The 16,038-nt window shown below is 36.4% G+C and overlaps 1 protein-coding gene across 2 annotated transcripts in view; it reads right to left on the bottom strand.

Moving 5' to 3' along the window:
• dennd1b (DENN/MADD domain containing 1B) overlaps nt 1-16,038 on the bottom strand; it is a 298,030-nt gene that overhangs the window by 32,904 nt on the left and 249,088 nt on the right. For both annotated transcript variants that reach the window (XM_048538856.2, XM_048538855.2), the window contains 5 exons: nt 13,142-13,232; nt 12,286-12,326; nt 10,106-10,174; nt 7,515-7,571; nt 6,807-6,920 (listed from right to left, as the gene is read on the bottom strand). In XM_048538856.2, coding sequence (XP_048394813.2) covers nt 6,807-6,920; nt 7,515-7,571; nt 10,106-10,174; nt 12,286-12,326; nt 13,142-13,232 — 372 coding nt within the window. The remainder of the gene's footprint in view (nt 1-6,806; nt 6,921-7,514; nt 7,572-10,105; nt 10,175-12,285; nt 12,327-13,141; nt 13,233-16,038) is intronic.

Genomic DNA, 16,038 nt, shown 5'->3' on the forward strand with positions numbered 1-16,038 from the left:
CTTCCAGCAATGAACCAAGTACTGTATTGAAATGCAAACACCACAATTTATTAGTCCCTAATACACAGCACAACACTAAATTGTGTTCATTCACACAGAACAACGTTTCCATTGGGAAATGCATCTTCTGCGGTGAGCATTCGAGTGAACAATATCACAAGATACTGAAACTACAATAGTTCTTGGCTTTGAGGAGATCTCACAAACGATACAGCAGTAAATGAGAAATTGGAATATGGTTTGAACACTTTTGCTTATTTTAGTCATGGGATGCATCCACCATGAGGAAGCCAAGTTGTAGAGTGGAGGCAGGACTTATAGATGGGATTGTTGCAAATCAATACAGACTTCAAGAGGGACATTAGGTATTTTTCTTCTTGCTAGATATTAACTTAAGCTTTATAAAGAAGTGGTCCAAATGCCAATTTAAACTATTGTTCTCCCTTTGATACTGACTTATCTGGTATATTTACATTTTTGACTGCATTTATTGAATACTACTTATCTCCACAGCTGTTACCAACATTAATATTTTACAGTACAAGGTGGCTAACAATGTCTACCATGCATCACTTTCTAAAAATATTCAGTCCTAGAGTTACTAAATTTTCCAGGAGTTCCAAATTTAGGATTGGCAAAGCCCCTTTTAAGATGACTTTGCATTTCACTTGTGTTAGACACAACGATCTGTGGATCCCAAGCTGTGAGTGATGGCTTTCAGAAGTCCCTTGCATGTTGTGCTCTGATGCAATGTTGGAAGCAAACTATGAAGAAACTACTACATTGTGTCTCGATTTTCTTGTCAAAGTGCAACTAAAAGCACAGTTACAAGAAAGCAGAATGATAAAAATAAAAGCAGCATAACTTAATTTCAGATTTCCAATTACTACGTTTATCTGTGTAATTGCTAGTGTCAATACTGAGAGTCATACAGTTTTTCAGGATGGAAAGACCTTTCGATCCAACTCGTTCATGCCGACCAAGTCTCCCTAAGTAAACTAGTCCCAGTTGCCTGTGTTCGGCCCATATCCTTCCAAACATTTCCTATTCATGCACTTGTCCAAATGCGTTTTAACTGTACCTGTAGGTATCGCTTCCTCCAGCATTCATTCTATCGGTGTGTGCAAAACTTGCCCCTCGCGACCCTTTAAATTTTTCTTCTCTTAGCTTAAAAATATGTCCTCCAGTTTTGAACTGCCCTACTGCAGGGAAAAGACCTTTGCTATTCACCTCATGATTCCATAAACCTCTATAAGGTCACCCTTCAACTTCCTTTGCTGCATTGAAAAAAAAAAGCCCCAGCCTATCCAGCTTTTCTTTATAACTCAAACCCCTCAGTCCCGGGAACATCCTTGCCCCCATTGTTGGCAAGTGGGACCCGGCCAATTATTCTGCTGTGTTATAGGCTGCAGTTTCAGACTGCAGATATGGTGTTTTCACTTTTTTTTGATTAAACAAACTCATCAACCGGATTCACTCATGTGATAGTCATGTGGACAATAAAGCATTTGACCACAAGATGGCACAATTTCATTTTGCAGGGAAAGGCTATTGCTGCACTTAAGTTCATGAAGAACAGGCTTACACACAAGCTCCTCGTCCTGACTTCAAACGTAATTGAGGATGTAAAAATGAATCCTTGCTATTTGTAGCACATCTGCATTTCACTTTGCATGAGCTGGAATTTCACAAAACAGCTTGCATGTTGGCAAGACAGAGAATATTGCTAATGCAAAGGACAACATTTCCACAAGAGTGTTTATCAGATCTTACAGCTATGTTCTGGACAATACTGCTGAGGGCTAAAGTTTAGCTGCGCTCAGGAGGGAAAAAAATGTTAACTATGAGAGAGAAGAGATCATTTAAGATGATAATCCACATCAAGGCACAGACATAATAATTGTAAGTATTCCTCACCAAAGGTTGTTCTTCATCATTTATTTTATCACATTCGAGGAAGCTGTCTGCACTAAAATAAGGATGTTACAATAAACAATGTTCCACCGCCTCATGGTGCCATCCATGTAAAATAATGCAGCCACAAACAGCTTCCCAAAGTAGTATGTGGAATCAGAAGACTGGGATTTTGGAGGGAAATCATTCCCAGATGTTTGCAACTGAAGAAACTTATGATTTTGTTGACTCTGCAAAATTCCATTACTTGTAGAAAATGAAGCAATATCACAAGAAGTGGATAAGACAATGAAATGCTGAATGGGAACAATATTACAAACAGTAAATGTTAATTTAATAAACAGCTTAGAAAAAAGCTTCTTGAAATTCATCTGTAACCTGGAGACATTTTGGTTGATACAGTTGAAAGATACAAAAGTCGGGGCATTGTGACACTGGCATGGGCACTCATTATCAGGTATTCACGTGTCACTACTGTCAGCTTTTTCAGACTTGGGAAACTGCAAAATCTCTCAGTCCAGACAACTGTTACAGAATTCCAGAAGCTATTCTTCCACTAAAGATGAAGAAGAAAATAGAGATATAAAACAAAAATTCCTGAGATATGCCGGTGTACAATTACTAAATATATTCCTTTAATAACTATCAAGAATCTTTCAAACAGACCTCAACCACGGTCTACATTTGAAGTGTCAGAAAACTCATGACAACTGTCACCAAGGATGACACGGACAGTCCATTAAGAATGTGAGCTGTACGAACAAAACCAACAAATTTTTGGCAGATAATTAAAATGTTATGCAAGACTGGCTATGTTAAAAGAGATAGCAGGCAGAATTCATTTTAATTTCTGTACTTTTGAAAAGCAGTTGTGTTCTTTTGTAAAGCAATAATAAAACTTAACAGACAGCCAAATATTTCTTCTAATCTGCAGCCTCAAATAAATCTGTTGACATTTTCCCCAGTTACAAAGTGACAGACAATTTATTTTAAAATTCTACCGATCAGTGAGATCTAACATACAGCACAACACAATAGTCTATGATGAACCATTTAGGCATAAAATGTCACTCATTTTTGTTGCCACAATAGACTGCAAAGTTTTTTTGGCAAATAACCCATAATCACAAGCAACTCATATTTCTTCAGCTAGAAATAGACATTTTCTGCAGGTCACTGCTACTTGGCAGTCAGACTAGTCATAAAAATGTTATTATTTTACTATAAATTGCACATCTTTAGTATGATATTAAAATTTATTTGTGAAGATTATTTCTTCTGATTCTTCTACTTTTTTGACATTGTCACATACATAACCGTGTGAAATTACACCATTTATTTTCAAATCCAGAAAAAAGTTTTCATGGAAAATGCCTAAACACCAAAACAGCTAGCGTACAAATCTTGATTCCAACTGAAACAAAAATCATCAAGTTTACATCTCAAGGAACTATCCAATTTTGATCCTTTTAAAAACTTAAAAGGCATTATGAAACAGGAGTCTACAAATGACTGAGAACAATGTTCCACTACATCAATGATCAATGTTTTTGCATCAATTCCCTCTCTCTATTTTAACACAATACCAGTTTGAAATAAAAGTGGGTTCATGGCTCAGTTAGAAGAGCAGAGATAGTAACTTCAAACATATTAAACACTTAAATGTCATCCATCCCTGCAATTTCCAAATTTTGGCACATTTTGTGGCAAATTTAAGCTTTTGTTTAAAATATAATTGAACAGGATTTGGTGGTAAAATTATTTGATAGATATTACTTACCAGCCATAATGCTTTGAATAAAATTTTTATAAATGAAGCATTTACATGTTAACATACTTTTCAATAAAGACAACTGCGATGTTTTTAAAGAAATGCTAGCCAGATACATGGTCAGTCTGCAAAACATGGGCCTGAATTGTTTCACTTTGTTTTAAAAACAAATGCTTGCTGTTCTGTTACAGTTTGTCCATTTTACTGAATCTGACTTGGAACCATATTATCTCTCCTTCACTGCCATCCATTTGAATTTCTCAACCTCCCTTCTTACCAACACTGTACGTATACCTCATGGAATGGAATGATTAATGAATATTTTAACTACCATTTTTGTAGAGGCAATTAGGAATTGGAAATAATTGTTGGATTTGCCAATGACATTTACATCATAATAGGATTTCCTTTTTAAAATGACTTAACTTAAAGCTGCACCTTTCAAAATCAGGACCGTCAGGATTCACATTTGCAAGCAAAATGTGGGTATCATGAAGGGACATTAAATTAAAATTTAAACACATTTTAGTAACAAGAAGGCCTTCAGCTTCATTTAACACCTTTGTATATTGGAAAATCTTTTATTCTATCCCCTGTTATCTGATGGAGGAAACTATTTGGTTGCTTGAGCAGCTACCATTGGTGCTCCTTTGTGGAATAATTCTGGCAAAGAAGATCTCACGGCAACCACGTCATGCTTTCTCAGTACATCCTGGAGCACTGTGGCTATTGTGCAGTTTGTTTTTATGAATCAAGATTCTGAACAATCTCCTACAGCTTGGCGGCAACGAACAAGTGAATGATCATGACATCATCCCTTCCCAAAATCATTGAGAAGAAGTGATGATGTTCACAAAAGGGTGGAACAAGACCATGGACATAAGATAGATTTCTACATAACAGCAACACTGCTCAAAGCAGTTGGCGGGGAAATGTATTTGGAAGTGAACTTGAAATTTTAAAGATGAAAATCTTCTTTTAATGTTTGTAAACAGAGATGCTTACCATCTGCTTACTTAGGACCAGTGATATTTTCTGGCAATCACAGATAAAACATATCGCTTTGCCCGTCTCCCACACACATGCAAACAAATCTATTATCCATGGTTATGTGGACACTAAGCAGCCTGGTGACTAGGTGGCAACAACAGGTCTTTCCAAGTATTCCCAATCTAACGTGCTGGAACTACAAAATGTCACAAATATGACACTGATCCCTGACCAATAATTCAAACTTCCAACAACTGAATGCATTATAAAAAGGGTCAGCATGACAAAAATGAAGCATTAGCCCCTTTTTAACAAAAAAATGCCCAGTGTGGCCATGTAATCAAAAGACCCCACTTGCAGAAAGGGGGTGGCTGAGGTGAAATACTGGATTACATGTAACATCTTAAATGACTTCCGAATACTCCATGATGTTATGCTGCCAAATCACATCAGCATAGATTAGTCTCAGGCATCCTAGAGTCGGGCTTGCTTCATGACTTCCCAACTCAGTCACCATTGCGTCAATCTTTCATTTAAATAAGGGCAACTAAAATATCAGCACAAGGTTAGAGAACTGTACTCGAACAACACAATGAAAACAATGATTGTGGACCTACTCCAGCATTTATGCTGCTAAATAAAGTTTCCTTATTCAAGCGATAGACTTAGAGGAATTTAAAGCTATATTTACCTATCTGTTGTCAAATTGAGGAAATCAGCTACAGTAAACACTTTGTCAAGAATTCAAAACACAAGAATTATGGCATACTGTGAGCTTCTACCAAAGTGTTACAACTTATTTTCCTATTGTCTCAATTGCTCTTTTCAGTTGAACAATACTGGGCCATATAGTGTCGTAGAATTAATGCTGCGGGTAAAATCGTTCACCATTATTTGCAGTGAAATTAAATCATAACTCCTGGCGACCACATAGGCGAAGTTAAAAATGGAAATCTGGAGATTACTATGTGAGACACAGAGTTATGTCCAAAAGTTCCACGAGAAAGGAATCAGTTGGCTCCTTCTTCAAATATTTTGAATTTGTGAAGTTGACGTACTGAGCAGACAGATATGGACTAAATGAAGCAGAAATAAATGGGGCTTGTCTATTCCAGTGTAAGTAAGTACAACTTTCAGTAATGTAGTAAAGTATTAATTACTGCCAAAAAACACTTCAACATCTAAATATAAACTTGAGCCCTGTCTTATGGAATTCAGTTTTTGTTGGAAATTATGAAAAGTAAAAGATAAATAATTTTTACTTTTCTCTCTCTTATCACACCATCTCTTTTCATTCCCTCTTTTTATTTCGATACCTGCTCCTAATTTGTAGTTGAATCGATGAGTCTAACAGACACTTGGTGGTTCAGGCTGTTTCCCACTCAAATAACATTCTTCAATCTCAATGACTAATGAGATACACAGATACTTGCTCTGTTCACACAGGTCCCAGATGATGCCTCTGTACCTCAGAAATATAACAAGGAGCAGACCCCCCCCCCCCCCCACAGCTGCTCAAGCCTGCCCACCATTCAACCCTGTCATGGTTGATCTTAGACCGCTCCCCACATCCCTACATCCCTTGGGAACCTGAAAGTCTACCTTCCTCAGCTTTGAATATGTTCAGTGATGGAACGTCCACACCAGAGAATTTCACAGATTCAGAACTCTGTGTGATGAAATCTGTCCTCATCACAGTCTGAAATAATCAGCCGTTTATCCTGAGATGGAACTAGGTAAAGGGTGCTGTGCTTTCGGATGTGCATTTACAGTAAACTCCAGAAACATGTCCCACACAAAGTCTATGGGCAAGGCAGGGTTTCACATGTGGCAAATCCAGCCAGACGTTTGTGGTTCACCTGACCTAATGCCACAAATTCAATTTTTTCTTGCATTATACATTATGAGATTGAATACCAGTTGCATGCTCATTTGTGAGATAAATTTTTATGAAGTGGATGGTACTGCCAATATTGCAGCATTCACGTCTATTAATGATAACTAATTCCATAAGGAATAATTAGCAAAGATTTACAAAACTAAACAGATTAAAAACAAAGTACAGACAACTGGTGTTGCTGGGGTGTGGATATAAATAATAATGAACAATCAATACCATTCTTTTTCTTACCCGTTTACGTTTAGTGGCTGGAAGCCGGTTCTGTAAAAGATCAGAGTTTGATCGCCTTTGCAGGTTTGGGGATAGACACTCATTATGATGCAGGTCTTCATCTTCAGTTGATTCCTGCACAGATATTTAAAACCCCTCAATAGCATTTCAACTTCATTCTATGACTTGAAACAAGCAAATACTTGTTGACTAATAACCATTTTCTGTACTTCCATCTAGCCCCCAGTAAGAAAGGGGTTTGCTCAACACAAACTTGAATATTCGTTTAGAGATATTAAATCTGATCTATACTTGATCTACAAAGGAAAGAAATAATGATTTTTGTTGCCACCAGCAGATGTTTTTACATTTTTATTCTGCTGCTAGTTCCATACAAATGTTGAATGCAAGTCAAATTGATTTCAATCCCAATTTGACATTTAGCTGTGATATCAAAACAATGGATTTGATCAAAATACACATTTTGTTCCAAGCAATATTTGGGACATCAATACGTAATAAAATATGCAAACAAAAAAAATTCATTCAACCTCAGCATGAAACAATAACAGATCAAGATAGCCTGAGGGTCAGTTATGAAAAATGTATGTTATTGAACAAAGAATGAAGCAAATTTCACAAATCATTAAGAGACAATGTCTCTTGCAACTACCCCATTTTAGATATTTCAAAGACTACAATGTGAGTGAAGTCAGAAATGTTATGTACCTTCTGTTTTAACATGCTCTTCACTTCTTTGATCCCCATCTTAGCTTGGTTCTTAGCCTTGAAGAAAAAAAAAGGTTTGATACAGCCTTCCTATTAAATGTGATACAAGTTTCTCAAAATGAAGTTTGAGTAGCAATAAGAGGTTTTCTTTAAGGTAACCACCAGAACCAGTTTGTTTCGTTGTGAATTAAGGATGGCATCCTTCATAATAATTTCACGAATTTGGCCGAGCCAGCAGCAATTCATAAAAGATATAAAATAGGAAATTACTATCAAGTTACCATACATATGCATTTACTAAATCATAAAACCACACTCTTGCACTGAAAATTTAAAATTAACCATGTTTAACTTTCAGCTATTACCCATCTGTTTTGATAGCCTTCACCAAAGCACCTTTGTTTCTTTAATGTGTAACAATGAAAGAAGCCAACAAGTGACTCTTGGATGGCAGAGGAAAATTATGTTCATCAGCAATTTTTGAGGTATTAGATTTTCAATGTTTTATAGTGTCAATTCACCAATTTAGAAACATTTCTTGAAAGAAAAGCTTAATTGAGCACTCTTCTGCCTATTGCATGGTTTCCTTCTTTCAGTAGCTTACAATGAACAGCACTTCACAAAACAAGAATCTAGAAAATGTTCAATAAAAGGTGCAGCAGCACTATCCAAAGTTAAGTTGAAATCTGACAGGTAGGTGTGGATGAAGCAATCTTGAACAAGTTTCTCATTTAGTGCGAGAGGTTTTGGTGTGATAACTCTTCAGCCTCTAACACACTGTGCACTTCTCCATGAGAGAAGGCAAAGCAACTTGCTCCAGGGCTTGAGTCAACATCATTCAGCAGGATATTCAGTTCTGCATGACTCATGCACATTTCATCTATACGTGGCCTCCAGTCCACACCTGATCCAAACAGAGAACTAATCAGGTAATTCATTTCATAGGCAGACCTCATACAACTAATCAGCCGCACAGACCCTTTGGGACAGTGTACAACGTCACCAAATACTAATGACAAATCTGATCTTACAATTCACAACATAAACTCAGAAAAATAAATTGTCTAAACTGATCTGTGTGTGTCACAGAGTTTACACAAACATTTATCAAATGCCAACGAACACTTACTGTATCATTAATGAGAGGGGCAACAGATGGCTGAATACTATCTGTTCAACTATTGCTGAAATATTTGCAAAACAACGCTATTGATATGGTGATTACATGGATGAAGCATTGATGAAGGGTCCAGGCCCGAAACGTCAGCTTTTGTGCTCCTGAGATGCTGCTTGGCCTGCTGTGTTCATCCAGCCTCACATTTTATTATCTTGGAATCTCCAGCATCTGCAGTTCCCATTATCTCTGAAAATAAAGGCCCTTTTCTGTTTCCAGTTTGCATTCTCTATCAATTATCAGAAACAAAACAGGTGATGTTTTGAATTACCCTTAATGCTAGAAAGACATCTACAGTCACCACATCAGTTACCACTTGGTAACAAATTGAGATCATGTTTCAGCTTGGCTCTGCTGATTTTCACGGGCAATTTGGCCAAGCCAGTGCAAAAGACTGAGGAAGTTCAGTTGTAAACATATCCTGCACAAAATGAGTGCTTGCAATCTTTTGTGATGCAAGCTTCCTCTATTCAGATCAAATCTACCAGTGTGTCAGCCTTCTACTTGTGGCTCATCAAGAAGGCTCCTCAAATTGAGATTTATTTTGAGACAAGGCTACACATAACTGGCTTTTGAATTTAAATTGATTTTTATGTTTAAAGGCAAAGAAACTGACTAACATACATGAATGTGATTAGTAAATGGTTCTGCATTTTTTTTAAAGGTAACTTTCAGTTAAGATCGGGTTACATAAATGGTGGATGAGACACAATCAATCAAAATGCTTTAATATGCTAATTAACCAATTTCCTATTGAAATTACAAAATTGCACCAGATTACCACTCTTAAATATATTGACAATTATCTTTTAATGTGAGGGAATAAATAAGAAAATATGTTCTAAAATGTTTCTTGATTACTGATGGAAGATTTAATAAGATTACTACGCAAAATTACACAGGTGGGTTCAGAGGAAATGTGAAATGTGAAAATAATTTCACTTTGTGAATCATGATTGTTGTAAATTGTCAAAGGAAGAGTTTTAAATTTCAAATGGGTGATTGGAGGCAATATGGAAGCAATTATTTTTCAAAATATTCTGTCTTTCTCAGAGCCACAAAGAGAGATTACGGTCAACAATTTCCGCAATTTTCTTCCCTCATCACACCAAAAATAAAGGTGTTCCCAATTTCACAAATAAAAATATATGTACATAGCACTATGGTAAAGGTTTGGTTGCAGCCTTAATTTGCAGAGATATCAACATCTGTTGAGACTAAGATTTACAACCGACAAGATCACAGATTGTCCTCTCATTTAAATATAGGGGACTGAGTTTACCATCAAATATAAACCTAACCTTAAGCAAAACATTCAACTGTCCCACTCATTGAATATGCTGTTTGCATTCTCAGTCTATCTACAGTACTGCAACACGTCATTGTACCAGTTGGCACCCACAGTTTAGGGACTTACAAATTTGTATGCTGTTTTCATGGCAGGATTTGCTTTCGTCATCACTGTATTTATCAAAGCTCCGCCTTTCTGGAAAGGAAAGAAAATGTGACTTAAGAATCTTATTTAATGCCTGGTATCACAGAGGTTAGTTTGGTACTTTGGGAATCATTAAACTTAATTTTGCCCATGTACCTATGCCTTCTATTGCAATGGAGCTATGTGGCCTGGGTGTGCTTACAAATACAAACACTCTTCGAAGTCTCATTAACTGACTATGACACACTTTGGGATAGTCTGGGAAAATAATGAACTCTGCTCAAATGCAAAAATAAAGCAAAGAACTGCGGATACTGGAAATCCGAAACAAAAAGCGAAATTATGAGAAAAGCTCAGCAGGTCTGGCAACATTTGTGGAGAATGTGATTCGGAAGGATCACTGGATTCGAAACATTAACTCTGTTTCCTCTCCAACGATGTGGCCAGGCATGCAGAGTTTCTCCAGCAATGTGTTTCTGTTCAAATGGAAGGTGATCTTCCCTAATTTCTTCACATGTTCTCACCTTGTTTTATGAGAATCTAAGTTTTTGATTTGTTTCTTTGAATTTCATCGATTATTTTGCTGTTTCTTTAAATCATTTTAACTTCCTTAGAAAGCCAATGATTCAAGCCTTTCTACGCTAATGTTGGTAAATATGGTTTTACATAGCTAATTGCATCCAGCCAACTTACCAGATTTATCACAACAATGCAAGAGAAACTCAGCAGGTCAGGCAACATCTGTGGAGAAAGAAACAGTTACCATTTTGAGTCCAGTGTGACTTGTAAGTTCTGAAGAAAGGTCAAACTGGATTCAGAATGCTGACTTTGTTTCTCTCTCCACAGATGTGACCAGACCTGCTGAGTTTCTGCAGCATTCTCTGTGCTTGTTTCAGGCTTCCAGCATCTGCAGTATTTGGCTGTAAATACCAGGCTTATCCTCAGTCAAATTCAACTAGTGTGGGCTGTAAATGGTAAATGATCAAGTTTAATGTATATATATATTATATACATACACATCAAAGCAATATCACGTACAAACAGAGGCTAGGGCTACTAATGCTTTGACATGCCTGCACACGCTAAACATTCTGACTTCCATTTACAGGATGCAAATTTTCAATGCACTCATTTTACCTTGTGGATATTTAAAATTGCATTTGTTGGTTCTCACGTTCCCTTTGTTGCTGAGACAGTGAGTGAATTTAAGGAGGAATTTGATTTTTGATTGGTAATGGGTTGAAGGGTTATGGGGAAAGCAGGAAAACGGGGGTGAAGAGAATGATCGAATGGTGGAGCAGACTCGGTGGGCTGAATTGTCTAATTCTGTCCCTATTCTTATGATCTTATGAATTTTTAATGTTCTAGGTAATTATAATATTTATGGATGGAAATACTAATCGCAATTTCATGCAAGAAATGTTCTTAGACAACGCCATTCTAGTGGTTGAGATCTCAGCTCTCTTCCATTTCACTAATTTGCAGAATATTACCCACAGAAATTAGCAGCACAGAAATTTCATCCTGAATTCATAATGCATGCAACAGACTTTGAGTTTCAATGTCAAGAAAGTCCTCTGATGTCCTTAACAGAACACAACTCAATAAATGCAACATTTCACCATTCTTGAGTGTTTCCATTTATAACTACTCATGTTGCAGATTAATCTGTTGATAGCATGTGAAATAATACATTGTGCTACACAAGTTGAAGGGCTGCCTACTCGCCAAATCATGTCCTTATTTCAGAATACCAACTTGTGCTCTTATCACTTCGTCACCTTTCTTTTCAGCAATACTTATGGATTCTTCCAGAGTTTGCAAATTTACCGTTAGCTTCTGTTGAACTACATTCCCTTTTCTATGAGGTGAATCAATGTTATTACATCAATCAAATCACCAGGAGAGCTTTGTATAGGATAGAAGTTCACTCTATCAAGCCTCAGGTGGTTTAGAGCCCAAGGATTAAAATAAAAGTTGTGAACAATCAGGCCAAATCCTCAAAAAGCACTTGGAAGATTATTGCTGCAGAAATATTCTTCAGTTAATCACAATCACAGCTCTGAGTAAGCATCGCTATTCAGCACTGTCAATCTATAGTGAATACAACTAGAAATAAGCATATGCTCTGCTGATATGCATCGATAGACATATGGACTCACCTTGACTGTGTGCATCCATTGCTGGTAAGATTTTGAATTTCCTGTAGACAATTAACAAAAGTTTGAGTTAGAAGTAAAAATATTCAAATATTCGTGTGGTGAAGTAGAAGAGCGAAGATAATCTTTAAATATATTTCGAATTGTGCATACAGCCTTTACAGGGAACTGTGCATAAAAATATCTAATGTAATTTGAGCTTGAATGCAAGTTTAGTTTTCCATATTCTGCAGTCCATTACTTATGCATGAAGACTCACTACTCAATTATTCTACAAATTGTTTTTCACCAGTCAAAGTCAATTATCACAAGTGGACAAAAAGCTTTGCTCTTTACGGAGATCTTCTCTTTCAGGCTTTCGCCTGCTCCTGATATCTTCCTGGATGGATATTCAACATTCCAATAGAATTTTGGCATTCTTTATTGACATCCCCACACCCATAATAAGTAAAAGAAAAGTGTCCATTAAGGAATCTTTGGCCAAAATTTATTGCCCTTCTCCAAAATAAAGGTTTGATATCGACATATCATACAATGTATGCGTCTTTCCATAATTAGGCTGTAGCTCACACACACGGTAAAAAAAACCTCAATTCTTTAGATAAAAGCAACAGAACACAGAATTCAGGATTGACCCCTTAGGACAATGCATCCCACGTAATTAGCAAAATATAGTTCAAAATTAAGATCTGTTAAGTGGAAAATTGATCAATGTAAAGTCCAGACATTATCCTAAACTAAGGTCCAGGCAGACAACAGTAGAGTCACAATATGTGAAAGGTTCCTAACTGAAGGGCAAAGACAAAAGGAGATTATTAGCAAAAAAAAAGATACATTTCAATGCAAAGTCATGCCTTACCTCCACTATAGCCTCCTGCGGTTATCTCATCTTCGAAAACATCAGAAAATCCTTTCCCTGCATTTAACTTTTCCAACCTCCCATCGATAAACTAGCAAAAAGATAAAGGTAGTACAATTCAGTGAAGAGGATAGGTAAAATCTATGGTTGTGACATCCATTTTGGTTTACTGTAACTCAAAAATGTATGATTAGGGCAGCTTCAGGATCATTTTCAAATCTCCAGGTGGTTAGCTGATATCCTTTAGCAGTACAGGCACTACAGTTGGATGCATTCACCTTTGATGAATGGGGATAAAGCAGACGGTGGTTTAAAACCATTGATTTTACATGTGCATGCATGAATTTCAGAAGCAGACAAATTTGACTGCACATTAATACAAAAACAAAACACAGCAGATGCTACAAAATCTGAACTAAAACAGAAAATGCCAGAAATACTCAGCAACTCTGGCAGTACCTCTGGAGAGAGAAACAGTGTCAATATTTCAGGGCAATGGCAATGAACTTCATCATGGCTGGTTGTGCAATTCTATCACCTAAAGCTAAAAGATGAAAAGTTACTGCCTAAACTTGCACAAAAGGAAACAATGATCACTTACATGAAACAAGCCAAACCTTACACAGCTCTTTAAATTCTAAATAAACAAGAACAGAAATTGCTGGAGAAACTCGGCGGGTCTGGCAGCATCTGTGATGAGAAAACAGAGCTGATGTTTCGAGTCCAGTGACCCTTCTTCATGTCTCACTGTCTTGGAGAACCATCATGAATCTTAATGAAAAGTATTTTTTGTGGCTTCAGGACACAAGGCAACTTGACCTTCAAACCCAGGGCATTAGAACAGCATTCTTTCTTCTCAAAAAAAGCTACTAACTTCATGCAAATTAAAAACTGAAAGGAAATCTTGTATTTATATAGCATGTTTTGGGATCACAGGATGTTTCAAAGCATTTTACCACAACTGAAGCACTTTTGATGGCAACTCATCTGTGCACAGCAAGATCCCAAAATAACAGACATGAGAATGACAAGCCATCAATTTGTTCTTTGATATTGATTCGAGCATAAATATTGGCAAGAACATGGAGGGCAATTTTGCTGCCTTTCTTCAAAATATTTGTATGGGATCCTTTACATCCACTTCAGGGGCAGACAAAGGCCCAAGTTAATATCCCATCTGACAGTTGACACTTCTGATTGTATAACAGGCGCTCAATACTGCACAAGCGTGTCAGCTTTCATTTTTGTGCTTAATTCTTAGAGGGTACTTGAACCCACAATGCTTTCTAACTCAAAGTGCGAGTGTGTCACCAACAGCAGGTAACATATAGAAAATACAAAGCATAATTACTGATTTCAAGAATGTCAATGTGAAATTTCTCTTGACTGGTTATTAGTCCAAATTTTTAAAGCTAACTTCTACTCGCAGAATATCTTTGCAGCTACTTCCTCCTTACAACTCCCCAGCATGTCTTTTGAAAAGAGAACTCTGGTCCACATAATAGCTTTTCAGGTTTTTGACCTCTCAATTTCTTGGCAGATCGACCACAAAGTGTATCAGCCTTGCATTATTTAAATTCAAATTACATAGCCTTGATTTTATTAATAATCAAAAAATCAATCAAAACACTGAAGAACTAAAGCAGGTAGCCAACATTATAAAATTACCAATTATTCATGCATCCATGTTTAACAATTAAACAGCTAACACTCTTACTGTACTCTGCAAATATATATATTTTTATCAGAAAATTTATGAAGTGCGTTAGCACCACATTGGAGAAAAAAGTCTAAACTTACTTCTGAAATGGTATCAAGGTGCTGATGTATGTGCATCAATTACTTATGTCTTCAATATTCAATCTAAGATTTCCAATTATTATGACTTAATTAATAATATGAAATAGTCTAAAAAAAGCATGATTGGTACTATTTTTAACAGAAATAAATTCTTCAGTTATTTGAATACCATGATCTGGCGAATGCTAACTAGCAATTAGATAGTTAATTTGTTCATCAAATTTTTCAGATTTTGTTTTGTAAATAATTGAACTGCTTCAGTACACGAATGGTCTGTACGAAACATGAAACATAAAAGCATCATTTCTGATGGAATAATTTTTGACACTGGAAATATTAAACTGGGACTACTAGTAAGAAAAATATACAGAAATATTCAACATTGGAAGCAATGAGTGAATTATTACAAAAACAGAACTAGGTTCCACAGTAGTTATCCAAAGCTAGCCATGTTTAAGCACAAACAATAAAAGACACAATCTTACAAATAAACAGTACACTGCAGTTATCTACAAAATGAATCAACTTGTGTATTTTGTTTTTCAGTTTGAACCTCCCAGTTGGAAAAAATGGATTCAACTGTAGAGTTACTTGTTTTGCTGAAGACAGCTATTCACACAATTGATAGAATGGGGAATTTTTTTTATCATATTACAAGAAATTAAAGTGAAGTAGGTACATTCTCAGAATTATATGGAAGGGTCAAATTGAAGCAGGATGTTTACTGGCCTGCCATGATTATAAATTATGCAGTCAGTGGTAATCTGAAGGCTACAATTCAGTTGTTGATACGGAACAAGCTAAATTCCTATAAATTAAAACAATGGCAATAGCACATAGGGTACATATGATAGAAACCAGGCAGATGATTTGAGTCGTAATTGGACAAAGTCCTATTTGTTCGCAATGGGCCTTTTTCCAAGATCTGAGGCCTTGGTTCATGGTCAGATCAGTATTATTTACTGGATTTCATGTTAACGAAAATGAGATAAAAAAAAAACTGAGCTACTACAGAGCAGAAATGTCTTTGAAGTTCAGGTTGCTATCATACCAGAAACTCAAGAAATTCTCCTGTCATAAGATAGAACTTGATTGAT

The sequence above is a fragment of the Stegostoma tigrinum genome, chromosome 8 (genome assembly GCF_030684315.1).
Source record: "Stegostoma tigrinum isolate sSteTig4 chromosome 8, sSteTig4.hap1, whole genome shotgun sequence".
In the NCBI taxonomy this organism is placed as follows: Eukaryota; Metazoa; Chordata; class Chondrichthyes; order Orectolobiformes; family Stegostomatidae; genus Stegostoma; species Stegostoma tigrinum.